The sequence below is a fragment of the Euleptes europaea genome, chromosome 15 (genome assembly GCF_029931775.1).
Source record: "Euleptes europaea isolate rEulEur1 chromosome 15, rEulEur1.hap1, whole genome shotgun sequence".
Classification (NCBI taxonomy): domain Eukaryota; kingdom Metazoa; phylum Chordata; class Lepidosauria; order Squamata; family Sphaerodactylidae; genus Euleptes; species Euleptes europaea.
In genome coordinates, this window is record NC_079326.1 from 45,170,631 (window position 1) to 45,189,108 (window position 18,478).

The window sequence follows — 18,478 nt, forward strand, 5'->3', positions numbered from 1 at the left end:
TCACCCCCAGCTTTTGCAAAACCCCTACCTCTCTTCATTCATTTATATATAAGGCCCTTGTTTTTCACAAATAGAAAAAGGGAGGTTCTGAATTTACACCTGATCCCATTCTTGTATTCAACAACAATCAGGTGATTCTCCCCGAGAAAAAGGGATGCGTAGTGTGGGAGACAAATCACACATTCCCGCTTCGCGTCCTTGTTGCACACAGACCCAAACCATGCAGTTAATTCCAAGACTGTGTACTGGTTGCCATTAAGTTTGCCAACCTCCAGGTGGTGGCCGGAGATCTCCTGCTATTACAACTGATCTCCAGGTGACAGAGATCAGTTCCCCTGGAGAAAATGGCTGCTTTGGCCACTGGACTCTATGGCATTGAGGTCCCTCCCCTCTCCAAACCCCACCCTCTTCAGGGTCCGCCCCAAAAACCTCCTGCCAGTGGCGAAGAGGGACCTGGCAACACTCGTGGGGCCAGGTAGGGCTTTTGCCCAGCAAGGTTTCTGATGGACTATTGGAGATTTGATTGGCTGTGCAGATTTTTTTTTTTTAAACGTTGTTTTGGCAGCAGCTGCCACCACAGCACAAGGATCTATACTGTGTTACTGAAGTTACAGAATCTACAGGTATTTCCCAACCCTGAGCTGGCAGCCCTAGCTGCCAACTGTGCAGTTACGGCCCCACATATGCTGGATGTTAATGCCAGTTCCTAGTGAAGCTTTATAGCCATATGGCGGTTTGGGCAAAAGACACCCAAAGGAACAATCTCCCTCCCCTATCACAGTCTCTACCGTGGGAGGAGGTAGTTGTGAATTTCCTGCGTTGTGCAGGGGGTTGGACTAGATGACCCTGGTGGTCCCTTCCAACTCTATGATTCTACTCCAAAAGATGGCCGTCTAAACTGGCCTATGGCTGGGTTTGTTTAAGAAACCATTACCTTCAGAGAGCTGTGTACTAAATCCAGGGATTGCTTAGGCGTAGAAATCCATACAATGCACCATAACATGCCCAGACCTCTGGGCTGCATTAATTGCATACAAACAATACCCACGGTAGCCGCTAACTTCATCATATTTGCCAATTTTTTAAAAAAGAAAACTTTTGTAAATGGGATCCACAGAGATCTGTGAGTAAAATATACAGTTTTTCTGGGTGTCTATACACCTATGGATGCCAGAAAGAACGAGAGGGAAGGTAAAACTAATATTGACTACAACATAATTTCATAGTAAACAAAAGAATATAACGTGCAATAGTGCAATTTCTCCTTTGTGGCTCCAATGAGACAAGTCTTTAATTTATGCAAAGTCCGTGGATCCCCCCCGCCCCAATTGACATTTCACTTCTAGTTGCGTCTTTGCCGTTGATTGCTGGTCCTGCTGGATTTCTGAACGGAATCGCTTTGCCCAGGTTCGTTTCTGCCCTTTCCAGGATGGCGGAGCTTCTGATCCCAGCGCTGAAGGATTTCAAAAGAAAAGAGTCAGTTTAACATGGGCTGCGACGGCACATTCTTTCAAAAACCACCCTGCTTCCCATCACTCTTCAAAAATAATAATAAAGGTAGTCGAGAAGGCTTTAAATGCTTTAAAAACATTTCTTTTTTTCATCGCTAACTGCTGGTCTGTAGGAGCACAAAATAATAATAATAAGAGTTGGTTTTTATATGCCGACTTTCTCTACCACTTAAGGAAGAATCAAACCGGCTTACAATCTCCTTGCCTTCCCCTACCCACAACAGACACCCTGTGAGGTACACCTGAACACAGGAAGCTGCCTTATACTGAATCAGACCCTTGGTCCATCAAAGTCAGTATTGTCTACTCAGACCGGCAGCGGCTCTCCAGGGTCTCAGGCGGAGGTCTTTCACATCACCTACTTGCCTAGTCCCTTTAACTGGCGATGCCGGGGATTGAACCTGGGACCTTCTGCATGCCAAGCAGATGCTCTACCACTGAGCCACAGCCCCCTCCCCACATTCCCTGATCGTGAATCGAACCCGGGCCCATTCCAAACAATGTATGATCTTATTTGTGATCTCATACAAATATGGGGAGACAACTAAACCATGTGGGACACCCCCACTGCAGGTAGTTGGGGCTGAGAAAATATGATAGACAGGGATGAGCCATTTTTACAAGACAGGTTTTAAGAACTGGGTTAAAGTTCAAATACTGCTGGATTTTGGATGGGGGAGGCTGTAACTCAGTTTTACTTGTACGCAGAATCTTATTTAAACGCTAGTTGCTGTTCTGGCTAAAGCCGGTGAACGATTTGAGAAAGTAAAATCTATACGCATATGAATGTTTTGCAAGATTAGCCCCAAAGGTGTTATTAGAACACCAGTAATGGGTTTTTTTTGGGGGGGGGGCTACTTGGTTTCTAAACGTTGCCTTTTCTCCTTCCAGAGTGCCTTTAATCACGCAGTTCCCGGCCACCCTGGAGATCGTATTCACAGTGCGAATGAGCCGGCCAGCACCGACGCATGATGATTCTAGCAGAGAAGTGCCTTGCGTTTAAGCTTTATTTATTTTTTAAAATAAAGTCTAAGTGAAGCCACCTGTGGGCCCATTTGAGAAAACAGAACGGAAGGGGGGGGGGGGAAATCAGCCAAGTGATTTGAATGTAACAGCTGGGCAGGAGGAGAATCGCATGTCAAGCACAGTTGGAAGGACAAACCAGACGCTTTAGACCTCTATGGCTATGGCCAAACCACACGCTTAACACACACACATCCCCCACTCCCCATTCATCATCCAGTGTACCATTACCTAGCCCCACTGGATTTCTGAAAACAATCACTTTGCTGAGGTTCATTTCTCCCTTGTGCCTCCCTGGATGTGCTGGTCCCCCCCCCCCCTTGGAAATGCAGGCTTCCAATTTTAAACGTTCCCCCCCCCTCCTCTAAATAATACTGAATGTGCACAGCTGAACCCAGGAATGCATGTTTTACTCAGAAGCAAATCTTTGGCATAGGTTTACTCAATGGGTCTGACCGCCAGGTAAGCATGCATTAGATTACAGGGTTGTACATTCGCACCGCCTTCCTGATCTCCTTGGAGATAGGGCACGATTTTTTAAAAAAGGAATCAGTCACTCAATTTTATTAATTCACAGTGGGTCGCCGTGTTAGTCTGCCTGCAGTAGTAGAAAAGGGCAAGAGTCCAGTAGCACTAACAAAAATATTTTCTGGTGGGGTATGAGCTTTCTGAAGAAGTATCTGAAGAAGTGAGCTGTGGCTCACGAAAGCTCATACCGTACCAGAAAATATTTTTGTCAGTCTTTAAGGTGCTACTGGACTCTTGCCCTTTTCTACTAATTTTATTGATGTTTTAGTCACAGACCTTAACAATATTCAGATTAAAAACATACAAAATATATAACTCACAACACTCAGAATTACATGAATAAAAATTTTAAAATGTTACAAACATATATACATATTATTGCTGATTTAAACATTATAGTTCCCCTAAAATATTCTTTCTATGATAACTTCAGAGCCTAATTTCCAACAAATTTCTTGCTTAACTCAGACGCTAACATGATAAAAAAAAAAAAGCCACGCTAAGCGTGATCTTAGAATTAACGGCTGCCGTTAAAAATCTAACTCGGCCCACAACTGTATCTAATGCATCTGGGATATGCTGGGTTAATTTAAAACAAATGGGAGTCATAAAATGGGCAACTAAACAAAATACGTGGGGGGAAAGGAATCAAATAAATACAGAGTAGCATTAAATTGGAATTAATTTTGGAATTATTTGGCCTCAGTAAATCCTGGAGATGCCAATGCAGAAAGTAATTCCCCTTATCTTGGTATTCACTATCAGTAGGTGCTAACCAGAAGTGGTTCATGTGTGGATTGGGTCTTCATTATTTGATTGGATCCTCTCTTCCTGTGATACACCTTCGGCTATCTCCTGTGGTGTCAGTTTGTTCTTATATTGCATTTTAAATAGTGCTCATCCTCCAAGAAGTGTAGGAAAGGTGCTTAGACCCTCCCCCATTGTTTTATCCTCAGAACTCTATGGATACCTAAGGCCAAGAGACTTTTCCCTGCCCCAGAATAATCAGTAAGCTTTACGGCCAAATAGGGATTTGAACCCAGGCGTCACAAGACTTGTTTAACATGCGCGGCTAGTCTCCTTTTACCCTCTTGAGAGCCAGCGTGGTGTACTGGTTAAGAGTGGTGGTTTAGAGAGGTGGACTCTAATCTGGAGAACCATGTTTGATTCCTCACTCCTCCACATGAATCCCACTGGGTGACCTTGGGCTAGTCACAGCTCTCTTAGAGCTCTCTGAGCCTCACCCACCTCACAGGATGTCTGTTGTGGGGAGGGGAAGGGAAGGTGATTGTAAGCCGGTCTGATTCTTCCTTAAGTGGCAGAGAAAGTTGGAATATAAAAACCAACTCTTCTTCTTCATCATTACATGAAGTCCCGGCTTGAATTTTTTCCTTTGACAAAAGGCAAATGCTGGAATGCTTTTTATTTTTTATTTTATTAAATGTATATCCCGCCCTCACCAGCAAAAAGAAAACACTACTATCTAGCTGTATGGCTGGCCTCTCTATGCTGGGAATGAAATGTTCATGATCAAAGCCCTGTGAACTCACTGCAATTGTGTATTCAATCGAAGTATGTAGAAGGGGAGGATGTACGAGCGGGCTAGTCCCACCCCGTGCCTCCATGAGATTGTGGGCATGGCATCTACATGAGGAGGAAGCATATGCATGTAGGCGGACCATAATCTGGAGAGCCGGGTTTGATTCCCCACGTGGTGTAGTGTTTATGAGCAGTGGGGTGTGATCTGGAGAACTGGGTTTGATTCCCCACTCCTCCACATGAACGGTGGAGGCTAATCTGGTGAGCTGGATTTGTTTCCCCGCTCCTCCACATGAAGCCAGCTGGGTGACCCTGGGCAAGTTACAGTTCTCACAGCCTCACCTACCTCACAGGGTGTCTGTGTTGTGTGTGTGTGTGGGGGAAGGTGATTGTAAGCCAGTTTGATTCTCCCTTAAGTGGTAGAGAAAGTCAGCATATAAAAACCAACTCCTCTTCTTCTTCTTCCACATGAGCAGCGGACTCTGATCTGGAGAACCAGGTTCGATTCCCTGCTCCTCCACATGAAGCCTGCTGTTGTGACCTTGGGCCAGTCACAGCTCTCTCAGAACTCTCTCAGCCCCACCTACCTCACAGGGTGCCTGTTGTGAGGAGGGGGAGGGATTGTGATTGTAAGCCGCTTTGAGATACCTTATGGTAGAGAAAAGTGGGGTATAAAAACCAACTCTTCTCTTCTAAGTATACAATGCCATTAAAATATATATATATATATATATATATACCACGAGCCATGATACCCATGAGGGTATCATGTCAAGGCTCCAGGCCAGTTTAGCTGAACAGCATCAAATAATGTTAAGCAGGCTGCTAAAGGAAAAAGGTTTCTGCGATGGAGACAGTGTATTAGAACAAGCCATGAACTTCCGCTATGTCTTCTATGACAAAACACAATCACACATTGAACATGTCAGCTTTCAGTGCAATAAACAGGCAGGTGCTGCCCATTTATTATAGAGAATCCAGATGTCTTCCCTCTAGGGTGTATTTATTATTATAAAGAGGTCATGTTTTTCCCAGCCTTAGATGAATACCTAGCAAAATTCAACTCTTCCCCTGCTAGCACATTTGCTGTTATTACAACTATGGAAGATGGAATGTGGTAATTCAAAAGTTGGAGACCTTATTTGGCTACTAGCCAGCATGGTATAGTGGTTAAGAGCAGTGGTTTGGAGCAGTGGACTCTAATCTGGAGAACCAGGTTTGATTCCCCACTCCTCCACATGAGCAGTGGACTCTGATTTGGTGAAGCGGGTTGGTTTCCCCACTCCTACACATGAAGCCAGCCGGGTGACCTTGGGCTAGCCACCGCTCTCTTAGAGCTCTCTCAGTCCTCCTACCTCATAAGGTGTCTGTTGTGGGGAGGGGAAGGGAAGGTGATTGTAAGCCGGTTTGATTCTTCCTTAAGTGGTAGAGAAAGTCGGCATATAAAAACCAACTCTTCTTCTACTACGAGCCTGATCCCCAATATGGCACCCCCTGGGGCCATAGCACACCGCCAATGGATTTCCGGGGCTCATTTGCTTTATCAACAAAGCATCTTTTCCCCAAAGCAAAGAGCAAGTCCTGGCTTCTTCCCCCTCTGCAGTGTGCTTCAGAAGATCTCAAGAAGCATCCATTTTATGTCTGCCAGTCAGAAACAGCTGCCTCCATCACAGGAGAATGGCTGGCTTGCAATCTCCCAGCATCCTATAATTGGCCTCAACATCCCATGGCCGCCATTTTGCGACTGACCCCTATGGCCTCCATTTTGCCCTTTCCCCATCTTCAACATTCCTAAATGCCCACCGGCTCAACACAATTGGTGAACCCCATGGTATTACATGCTGTGTCAGCAGTAATAAGTCTCCTCCTCCTATGCCTAAGCTCCATTTGTGTGTGCGTGTGTGTGTAAAGTGCCTTCAAGTCGCAGCCGACATATGGCGACCCCTTTTGGGGTTTTCATGGCAAGAGACTAACAGAGGTGGTTTGCCAGTGCCTTCCTGTAAGCCCCATTTACACCCTTCTAAAAATGTGATTCTGTTGGTGAAAGTGGGCAGCTTCCTGCTGCTCCCCCTCTCGACGCTCCCCAAAGAGTAATCAGCTAGTGTTCCAGGCTGAAAAGTAGCAAGGTAGTCCTCCAGCCAATCCCCCACCCCCCGGCCTTCATTTTAACTTTTACATTATTTATGTGCCCTGCGTATCTTTTCTTTTTATTCAGATCCAATTCTAGGTCACTAATCCGGGCCATGCTTTTAAAAAAAGACATACGCTGCCAGATGGAATGTTGCACTATTGGTCCTGGGTTGGGATTCGAACGACTGTATGAAACAAACCAAAACCCCAAACATCTGGAAAGTGTCAGAGCTTGGTAATCTAGACAACAGTGGAGGACCTATGAAGAAAGAACCCAAGATGGCTATCTGCCTATCTTTCAATGTAGTAACAAATTTAAGAATCAATTATTATTTCCATGTATTTACTGATTCATAACATTTCTATCTAGCCTTTCTTCCCGCTAAGGTGGTTTACAATTACACTCTTCTAAATCCACTGAAGTCAATGGGCTTAGAAGAGTGTAACTCTTCTTAGGATTGCTTTATTAGTCTACTGTACGCATTAAAATAGAATATTCATCAAGTTTCTGCTACACCACTGAACCTGGTTGGCAGGCCTGGACCAGCTAAGTGGTTCTGGTCTAAATCAGTGTCTTCATGAAGAAGTGGACAGCAATGCTGTGGTTTCTTTCTTTTCTTCTTCTCAGCAATGAGAGCAAGAAACACTCTATTTCTAAATTAAACCTGAGTTATTGAGGCTCAGCTCTGCTAAAGAAGTGAACCGCGGGCCTTCCTGTTTTAACAGATAAAGCCCGTAACGAAAGAGTTCACATCATAATTCTCTCCACATTGCCAAGTAATTCAAAAGAATTTCGTTTGATTCAAAGTGACCCTTCCATGAATACAGAAATAACAGTAAGGCCTTCAAAGACCAGCGTTTCCCCCTCCGGAATCCCAAAAGACAGGTATTTAAAGTGCCTGACTTAATTCTCTCCAAGCCCCTGTAGGGATGAACTGAGGGAACGATTGTTTCATGCTCTGGCAGCAGTAAAAGAAACGGAAGAACAAAGGCAATTGAGGCAAATCGGCATGGCGCTCAAAGGGAAAGGACAGCTCAAGCAGCAGCAGTGAAACGATCTCAAAGGCCTGATGTACGTGATCAAGTATACCCAATGGCACAGGAACGGCATTGGCGGTTACTTTATTTTTTCACGAACTGTGTATCTGCTTTCAAGGGAGTGAACTGGGGGTGAGGATGGTGGTTATAACACTAGCTGATACATCTAGCAAGAGGTTTAGCACCAATGGAAATCAGACAGATTGGCTGTGGACATTTTTTCTAAGGAGATGCAGCAGTTTTTTCCTTAAGGAAACAAAGGAGTTATTAATAGAGGAAACAATCTACCCCCTTATTGGGGCGTATAGTGAATAAAAGTAGAGGTCTCCGCACAGGTAAAGAAACACCAAAAGGCAAGCTGGAGCCAATCTGAAGAAGAAGAGGAAGAAGAGGAGGAGGAGGAGTTGGTTTTTATACCCAAATTTTCTCTACCTTTTTAAGGAGACTCAAACTGGTTTACAATTGCCTTCCCTTCCTCTCCCCACAACAGACACCTTGGAAGGTAGGTGGGGCTGAGAGAGTTTGGAAAGAACTGTAACTAGCCCAAGGTCCCCCAGCTGGCTTCATGTGTAGGAGTGGGGAAACCAACCTGGTTCTCCAGATTGGAGTCCGCTGCTCATGTGGAGGAGTGGGGAATCAAACCTGGTTCTCCAGATTAGAGTCCACTACACCACGCTGAGGGATCTACAAATACCCAAACGGGTCCTCAGTAATAATTGGGAACTTCGGAGGATGCCATGGGCATTCACCCCCTGTTTAGGAATGGGCTGTTAGTCTTACCTTTACTTTTTTGCCAAGACGGTCCTTCCATTTCTCAGCTATGGAGCCTTCTACCAAGAGTAACCTACATATCACAGAGGGGAAAAAAATCCTAAATGTAAGCGATGAGTGCAAAATAGATCCAATGAGGAACAGGATAGTCCGTAATATAGTCCATGTTCAAGGTGAAAATAGCAGTCCAGTGAGAAACAGGGATCACATTCAAATATTAACTGTTCTACACTTTGCCGAATTGTAGTGCTTATAGAGTGTTCAACTAGGATCTGGAAGACCCAGGATTGAATCCCCTCTCTGCCATGGAAGCTTGTTGATTGACCTTGGGGCAATCCCGCACTCTCAGCCTAACCTACCTCACAGGATTGCTGTGAGGATAAAACGGAGAAGGGAAGAATGTTGTAAGCCACTTTTGGGTCCCCCATTGGGGGGCAAAGTGAGGTAATGATGAGGTAAATAAACCTTTAAAAAAACACATGAAGCTGCCTTCTACTGAATCAGACCTTGGTCCATCAAAGTCAGTCTACTCAGACGGGCAGCGGCTCTCCAGGGTCTCAGGCGGGTCTTTCACATCACCTACTCGCCTAGTCCTTTAACTGGAGATGCCGGGGATTGAACCTGGGACCTTCTGCATACCAAGTGGATGCTCTACCACTGAGCCACAGCCCCTCCACCTTCTGAAAAAGTGGGAAAGGTGGTAAACCTTGCAGATATTTTTTCCACGCTTAGACAAGGGCAGAGGGAGTTGTGGGGGGGGGGGAAGGAAGCAGCAGGTAATTTCAGTAACTGGTACATTGAGCAGTCAGCAAAATATATTGATCTCGCCGCAGAAAAGGACTGGACAGGCTTCTGTAAACAGTGTTTCTGCCAAACACTGCACCATCTCAGTGGCCATGGGAGAACGGGAGAAAGAAATTTAGTTACCTGGAGCGTTCTTCGTCCTCGTAACCCATGATGATGTATTCTTCGTTAGCATTAAGGGGTGGGCAGAGGCAACCAGAATTTGTGTACAGGTTAACCGTGTCTCTAGGAATGTTCACCAAGGAAGATTTCAGAATCTCCTTTACTTCAACTACTGCAGTGACGTCGTGACATTTGGTCTTCACCTCCTTTACTTTAGCCCGAATAACTAAGAGGGGGAAAGACAGTTTATTTAAAATGATGCAACCCAGACACGTATGTCATCCTGAGTGTTTATATTCCTCTAAAACCCTACCTTCCTTCTTCTGAGCTGAGAAGGGCTTCAAGAAAAGGAAGGGTTTTGTTTGTTTGTTTTTACTTTATGATTGTTGACATCATTAAGCCCTTCTTAAAGAAACATTGTATAGTATTTGGAAGCATCATATTTGTAGAAACAGTTGTATTTATATCTATCTGCTTTGTATTTCTGGAAATTTCTCGACACTGCTGTATTCTGTGTTTTTTCCTCGATATATGGCTAGTGGTTTGGGTAAAAAATGCAGAAGGATGTCCACATCGGAATCTTATTTTTCTGTAGCGCAACAAGCCTTCCATTGCACTTAACAGTATATGGGTGGTGGGCTGGGTTTTCAGCCATCTTCCTTGTTCTCCTGAACGTTTTGTAAGAGATACCGTCATAAAGTACGTTTGTTAATATCAACCATCTGGTTTGGTACCTAAGCAGTATCGATATTTTTAAAAATAAAGTACTTAGAATTGAATTGATTTTTGGCATTTATTTCTGTAACAGCTTAGCAGCACACAGTATTATCAAGTTCAACACGTTGCTTGTAGCTATTATTTGCTTTGTGAAAACACACTTTAAGTCTCATAAATAAGTTCTTCTGTAAAAATGGATGGATGGACTGGCTCTCTGCTGCCCCTGAGGAAATGGAATGGATTGTGATTAACTTTGGGATTAATTTTCATACTGACTAGTACCTCTGTTGGTGGTGGAATGTGCCGTCAAGTCGCAGCCGTCTTATGGAGACCCTGTAGGATTTTCAAGGCAAGAGACAAACAGAGTTGGTTTGCCATTGCCTGCCTCTGCATGGCGACCCTGGTCTTCCTTGGTGGTCTCCTATTAAAGTACTAACCAGGGCCGACCCTGTTTAGCTTCCGAGATCTGATGAGATCAGACTAGCCTGGGCCATCTAGGTCAGGGCAATATCTGTTATGGGGACCTGTATTTGTTCCTCTCACTATTAAAACATTCAATAATCCGTACACATTTATGATTACATGGATTATTAGAGCCAAACCATACAACATGTTTTTTTAAACAAGTCTCTTTGGTATTCAGAGCATGTACAGCCTACCAGAAGGGTAGATAAACTGTTCCCTGGGACCATTTCAGTTCAGGAAAATGTTGCAGGGGGGGAGGAACAAAGGCCCTTCCACTCCTGGGGCCACAGTTCTGATATGAATTGGGCCCTGTGGTGCCTGACAAAGTATGTTCCAGCAGCTGCTATTACAGAAAGGAACGGCTGCTTTCTCGAAAAAGTGGAGGTGCTACTATTCCCAATCCATGCTGCCAATCTGGTCACCACACCTTTTGTTTCCTTGACAGACCCAAAACTTCTATTGCCAGCTCAACCTCAGCTTCTATAAACTGGGATAGATAAATGGGGTTAGAAGGCAGAGAATATCTAAGGTTTCATAAGTATTTATCAAACCAGTTTTTTTTGGGGGGGTGGGGAATGTTAGACTAGCTGAGTGTATGTAATTGACACAGGGCCATGAACAGAGTATATGACAAAGGTGGAATCTGAACCCCAAACATCGAAATCACCAAATTAAGTTAATTTCCCCCAGTACAATAATTTTCGACGAAGATCCTGCCAAATCTGGTGTGCTCTTCAAAAGAATGTCTGACCAGTTCCCATCCCTAATGTTCCACAGCCTGCTGAATGTGGTTTTAACAGGCTTGTGGTATCTGTTTTAAGATACAGTTACATTATGGAATGAATGATGTGCTGGTTTCTTATGATGTCTTCGTTAGTGCTGACTTTTGTGTTTTTTTCAATCTGTGAGAAAACTGGGTGCTATTGTCTGGCTCACTGTACTTTTTTCATATTATTACTATACTTAAATTCATTATAACCCACCCTGGGGATCTGATTTAGTATGGAAGGCAGATGGGCAGCCCATTCCTGAGGGAAGGGGCTGTGCTGGTGTCTGGAGGCAGCACCGCCAAGCTGCCTCCAAAGGAGGATTCAGCCCCCCTCCCAATGAAGGAAAAATCCTTCCCTTACCCTTGAGGCCCATGGAACCACTCCATTAGGTTCCACGGGGATATGCTATCTTAAAAGATGGTATATCTGGAGGTAAGGGCAAAGGGGGCATTTCCAGCCCGAAAGGGTTTTGGAGGCTGCCTAAAGGCGGCTCCTCCCATGGAGCAGCCCGGGACTGCCCTGGGAATGCCCACCAGGAAGATGGTGCACGGAAGTGTGCCGTTAGGACACTGGCGCAAGGCTATGCTGGTGTCCCTGAGCCACACTACCGCAGTAGCGCCGGAAGGATGGCATGCGCGCCCCAACGCTGGCATTCGGGCCACTCTGGGCAGTATAAGTGGCTCGGGTGCTGGCATAGGGGGCCAAGACGCCAGCACGGTCCCCTGCGCTCCTCCTCAGCCCAATCGGCCCTGAAGCTCAGGAATGAGCCCTGTATCTTCTCTTAACTTAGTTAGTTAACACTACAGTCCTAAGAAAATTTTCCTGGGAAATACAGTCAGGTGCTGACTAACTCTGTAGATGCATGTGTTACCACGCCCCCACAAACACGTGAACATACATTCAGATTAACATGGGAAACTAGTTTGTGTGTTTGTGGAGGGTGGGGGTGGTAACATTTCTTGGTGGAGAATGCGGGCACTTCCCTAGTTATGTTTAGGCATCAAAATAAATCTGCACTTTAACATGTATGTACTATAACACTAAATTTCCAAAGGGGGTAGCTGTGTTGGTCTGCAGTAAAACAGTTACCTTTGACTCTTGAAAGCTTAAAACTCTGAAACTCTTGTTGCTCTCTAAGGTGCTACTGGACTCCACCCTAACAGTCTTCCCATGCAATCTTCTTCCTGCCAGGTTAGATGGGAACTGTAGTTTTTGGAACCCTTCCAAACAGAATCAGAAGGCCAAAAATTCCCACCATAAATTCCACCACCCACCCAGTCCAAAAAATCCAGAACATAAACAGCATCAACTGGCTATCTGAAGGTGAACGGTGCTAATTGTGCATGAATAAATGCACTTGAAACATTTCTTTTTAAACTGCAGACAAGTCCACAATATGAACATGTGGGGTCCTTGACTTGAGAGAAAATGGACTCGGCTATTTTCAGACACGTATGCAAGGGCTGTGTTATCACTATGGAATATGACAGCCTGATCCTGTCCATGCAGGGAAAGAAAATTTAAAATATTTCAGCTGACAGATATTTGCATTTATTTTTTACAACTGGTCAACAAAGAGTCAGTGTATGAAACATCTCTGACATGTTAGAGAGAGACAAGGTGCACTGGCAAGGCCAACTGCCTGATACCCTATTTCACTCAAACCTTTTCTGCCCTCTTCATCACTCATTTCAAGTCTGTATTATTATTATTTTCCCAGAAATCCATGCTTACCATAGTTGTAATTGTTCCGAAGATAAGTTTTCTGAGTAGCTTTTATAGGCTTGCATTTGCAGCGCTCTGGAAAACAGAAACTCTCGGTGTTAGAGTAAAGATACAAATGAGAGTGTCAGACACATGCTTTGATTTGTCCACATTTCCTTTTTAAAAAACTCAAGAATTTGCACTGGAAGCTTAAAGCTCTGCTATCTTTTTTTAAAAAAAATATATTTTTACTATTTTTCAACAAGTAATATATTCATTTGACAATACAACCCATATAGCATATTACAACTGATCTCCAGCTCTGCTATCAACCCTGGGCTTCAATGTGCATATGCAACTAAGATGATGTGCTGGAAAGCAAACGTATTCTGGTACCTTCAATGGTTACATAAAAGACGGGATTTTAGCAGGTGCCTCTTTTTGGAAACTCTGTTCAAGAACTACACCTATCTGAAGTCCCTCTTCTATCTAACCATTCAAGGTTTAGGGCAGGGGTGTTGAACTCAATTATTACGGGGGCTGGATATGACATAAATGTCACTTGATTGGGCTGGGCCATGCCTTGTCAGCCCAGATCGAGGAGGGGTGGCTGCCTCGGTTGGCTTGCAGGCCGGATAAGATCTTATGTTTGACACCCCTGGTTTAGGGGCTCTGCCTTACCGGTCTGATCACTCCACCAGCCCCATTTTCTTCAATGTCAAGTAAATGCTCAGTCAAAGCTGGCAATCACATTGTGGACTGAAGATTTCAGCTTAGGTTTGATAGGGCTCCTAAAAAATGTTTAACTGAGGATGATGCTAATTTTCAAATTGGGACCAATCACTGGGAAATCTCTTCAGGAACGTGGATGCAGTTCCTTAAATCTTTAAAGGCAAAACTCGTGAGCTTATCCTCAAAATAAGATTTATTTCAAAAGTGAGACACAAAACATAAGCATACAAAATGGATCCTTTAGAATAGTCAAGGTCATTACAATACATTATTGGTGAAAAAGTGAAAATTATCCCAAACACGGCTGTAAAATCTTATTGTTACCAACACCATATCGAGTGGTAAACTAGCTACTTCCTGTTCGGATTGCTAGTTGCCAGCTTAGAGTGGGCAGCCTTCCATTTTATTCTCCACACTCCACCCATGCTCAACAGAACAGTGGGAGGAAAATGGGGGGGGGGAGACATCACATGATGCACAACATTACTTCCAGGTCAAAACCATCTCTCACATCATTCTAGGAATCCTGCCAATCTTTATGTTTTCCACCCAGAAGTGACATCACACATTACATAATGTCTTTGCTCCCATGGCCCACCCCCAAATGTCTCCTGGGGGTTCCAGGCATATGCTTGGCAACCCTTCCCCCTGTGCAGGTTACAAAAGCAGCAAAACCAGGCCATCCACAGACAAGGTCAGGGTCTATCCCAACTCAATGTAGGCAGAAATTGTGACACTGTAAATTAACCAAAAGGGGACAAATGGCGTAATGAGGTCTGAATGTGCTCCGAGAGACACAGAATGGTTAGTGTAGTCGAGACTCAGTTAAAAATGGGAAATGGAAATTAATCTACTCAAGCTAGGGTTGCCAACCTCCAGGTACTATTTAGTTTTTGCCAAATTCAGGTTTCCATGTGTGCCTTCATTTCCAGCAGTTTTGCTCTCGTATGTTCTATTTTTGAATATTGGATTTATGGACTTTTGGACTATTTCTGCAATCTTCATCTATTATTGGTGGCATTGTTAGACATATTGACCCTTTGATGTTTTATGCTTTGTTTCACGGATGTTATAGGATGTATTGTTGTTAGCTTTGGGTAACAGATAGTATACGGTTCTTTGTCTTACATTATATTTTTTTGCTCATTGAGGCTCCGTGGTGCCTCCTTTGTATTTAACCTCCAGGTACTAGCTGGAGATCTCCTGCTATTACAACTGATCACCAGCCGATAGAGATCAGTTCACCTGGAGAAAATGGCTGCTTTAGCAATTGAACTCTATGGCATTGAAGTCCCTCCCCAAACCCCACCCTCCTCAGGTGCCGGTAGCGAAGAGGGACCTGGCAACCCCAACTCGAGCCCTTGAGAGCTCACAGAATGGAAATGTTGAGGGTAGGGAAATTCCCAAAATGTCCCCTTCCAATACACAATTCCACATTAGCTCCAGGGGCTTGCCAGGTATGCGGGGGGGGGGGGGGAGACTTCGTAAAAAAAAGTAAAGAAGAGTCCAAAATCTTGAAAGTGGTAAAAGGAGTGGGGACAGAAATAGCATTTAGGAGACAGATGGTTCAAAAACTGTAAGAGCTCAGAACTGTGCTAGGCTTTGTGATAGAAACCACAGGGCAATTTCTGATATTTAAAAAAAGCCTGAAGTGATATAAAACAGGCCACAGGAATCTACAGGGAAGAATGAAAAAAATCACGCAACAAGGAGAACATTGTAAAAAGAACCAAAGATGAAAATACTGTATATTGAGGGAAAGCAGATTAAGAAAGATGAGGCAGACGATCCAATGATCCACTACTGGAGGATCATCAATCTGCAATCTTTCTCCTCCCCCCAGAAGTCCCTTCTGATCCCTGAAAAGTTGATCCCTAGGGAAGGGAAAGCAGGGAAATTCTGCAACCAGCGTGTAAGTGGACAACTGCATCTAACCCAATGGCAGCTGGAAACACTGGGGGAAAGCAACTGTTTAAATGTAGAAAGTAAATTGTAGTGACTTAGGAAAATAATGTTATGTGTGTTGGGAAATTTCCAGTACTCTATTAGGGTATACGGTACCAGTCTTGTAATAGACAGAAGCTTTTTTTTTTTGCAATTAGAGTGTGTGTTTCCATGAAGCATTTTGAAGGAACAAAACGACCTTGAAATAAGCAACAGGTGGCAAGCCTAGGTTGTTAATGAAAATAAAACAGAGGACGGAAGACCCTGTGTATGTCAGTTCTGCGAGGGAAATAAATGTTGGCAGCCACACCTGCATCAAATTAAATGTACAATTAGCCATTTAGAAAATGTATAGGAAAAATTCAGTGAAAGGGATAAAAGATAGCTTTGTAATAATAATAAAAAAAGATATTCACATACTGTTTCAAAAAGCAGCATCATTTAGTGCAAACCCACAGAAAAAGGAGGGGAGGGCAAAGCTCAACATTCCCTTCCCAGGCACTGAAATTAGTTCAATAAAGAAGAAGAGTTGGTTTTTATATGCCACTTATATGCCAGAGATTTCTCTCTATGGCTGTATTCAGATGTCACAACAACCTGACATTTGTGCACAAACAAATGGGGCTTCTACCCTCTTCTTGCCCTCTCACATAGACTGTGGTTAAAAATTCCTGGTTTCCCAGTTCACATCTAGGGTGTAATGAGGTGACAAAGCCTGCATGACTTCAGACTGCAAGTGGTGGATCTTAGCTTTGAAAGTTCCTTCATTTTTTAAAAAAACCCCACACATATAGAAAGCTAGCCCAGCAGGGAGAAGGAGAAGGCGAAGGAGAAGGAGGAGGAGGAGGAGGAGGAGGAGAAGCAGCAGCAGCAGCAGCAGCATTGGTTTTTATATGCCAACTTTCTGTACCACTTAAGGAAGAATCAAACCGGCTTACAGTCGCCTTCCCTTCCCCTCCCCTCAACAGACACCCTGTGAGAATTGTGAAAGTTATTTTTTAATGGGACCGTTTAAAGAATATTCTTTGATTTAATCTCTCATGTATACTTTGTATTATGAATATAATAAGATATTTAATGAATAATATCAGATACGATAAGTAAATATTTATATAAATTCATTACTCAATGGGGAGATTAGTTTAAATAGCAAAAGCAGGTACACTATTTGTAGGTAGAAGAGGGTGGAGGGGAAGTCATTATATGTTTATTATAGCTATTTTATAGATTTTTTATTATTTTTATCAAACTTTAGTGTTAAATGTTGATTTTTATATGGATGTATTAAATGAAGGGAAAAAATAAAAAAAAATAATTAAAAAAAACAGACACCCTGTGAGGTAGGTGGGGCTGAGAGAGTGTGACTAACCCAAGGTTCTACTTCTCCCTGCTGGCTTTCCACCTGTGGGGAGTTTTTAGCAGATGGAAGCGCTCCACAAGGAGACCATCCACGATCCTACTCATGCATTCTTAAGAGGTTCAGTCCATTCTATCCGCTTGGGTCCTGGACATTTTACTGCAATGACATTCTGGTGTACACATCAATCAGGACTCAGACAAGACAACTGGAGAAAACAGGAATCAAGAGGAAAGTGACTGCAGCAGACTTCGTTGAAAACCGAAAGGTAAGTTGGTCAGGCACCCCTCAACCAACTCAGATACAACCAATATTGATTGCAGGGGAAAAAAAGTAATAGTAGTCCCCTATGCAAGCAGGGGGACATTACTGACCCATGGGGTGATGTCACAACCTGAAATTTACTAGGCAGACTACGTTTACGGGGTGGTTTGCCATTGCCTTCCCCAGTCGTCTACACTTTACCCCCAGCAAGCTGGGTAGTCATTTTACCGACCTTGGAAGGATGGAAGGCTGAGTCAACCTTGACCCAACTACCTGAAACCAACTTCTGTCGGGACTGAACTCAGATCGTGAGCAGAGCTTTTGACTGCAGTACTGCAGCTTACCACTCTGCGCCACGGGGCTCCTATTGCAAAAGAGTCCACATTCCAGTGTAAATCACTGGAAGGCAATTGTAAGCTGGTTTGATTCTGCCTTAAATTGTAGAGAAAGTCAACATATAAAAACCAACTCACCTTCTTCTTCTTTTTAAAACCTAGGTTTGGATTTCTCTCCCTACCCCCCACCCCGGCCGCCTTCAGATTGCTCTATTTTTTGTTCTTAAATGCTTTTTTATGCAGCAATTGGGTTTGGGGGTGGGTGGGATTTTCTCTCAGTAAGCTCTACAAAGTAAGCCAATTACAAAGCAGCATTGAAAAAGGCGGCGACTTGATTTGAGCTTGGAGACTGCTGGTGCATAGATTCCCAACAGGAAAGTGTGGGTCCAGCGAGCAACGATCCTCAGGTAAAACTCTTATGCATAAACTACCTTTCTTTTCTTCAATGGCATTTAAATTACACCGATCACTTTTCCATATCAGCTAACGTTGTTGGTATTACTGTGCTGTATACCTGTTTCTATGTATTTCTAGTTTTTTGTTTATCATGTTATGAAGAAATGCCTTTTCTTAAATAAAGTTTTAAAAGGTCCACTCAGGACAAGTCCTTCTTCTCCTTGAGGAAGGAAGGGTTTTCAGAGGAACAGGGGCTGTAAAGAGGAGATTGAAGAGCCCCCAAGCAGAAACCCAGCCCCAACTGGTGCTGGCATCCTTTCTTTATAAGATGCTACATGCTATGGTAAC

At 43.7% G+C, this 18,478-nt stretch overlaps 1 protein-coding gene across 1 annotated transcript in view; it reads right to left on the reverse strand.

Moving 5' to 3' along the window:
* Positions 1-1,326: 1,326 nt before the first annotated feature.
* FRZB (frizzled related protein) overlaps positions 1,327-18,478 on the reverse strand; it is a 35,622-nt gene continuing 18,470 nt past the window's right edge. The window contains exons 3-6 of the mRNA XM_056861198.1: positions 13,133-13,198; positions 9,468-9,672; positions 8,550-8,613; positions 1,327-1,453 (exon numbers count right to left, since the gene is read on the reverse strand). Of these exons, the coding sequence (XP_056717176.1) occupies positions 1,343-1,453; positions 8,550-8,613; positions 9,468-9,672; positions 13,133-13,198 (446 nt within the window). The 3' untranslated portion in view covers positions 1,327-1,342. The remainder of the gene's footprint in view (positions 1,454-8,549; positions 8,614-9,467; positions 9,673-13,132; positions 13,199-18,478) is intronic.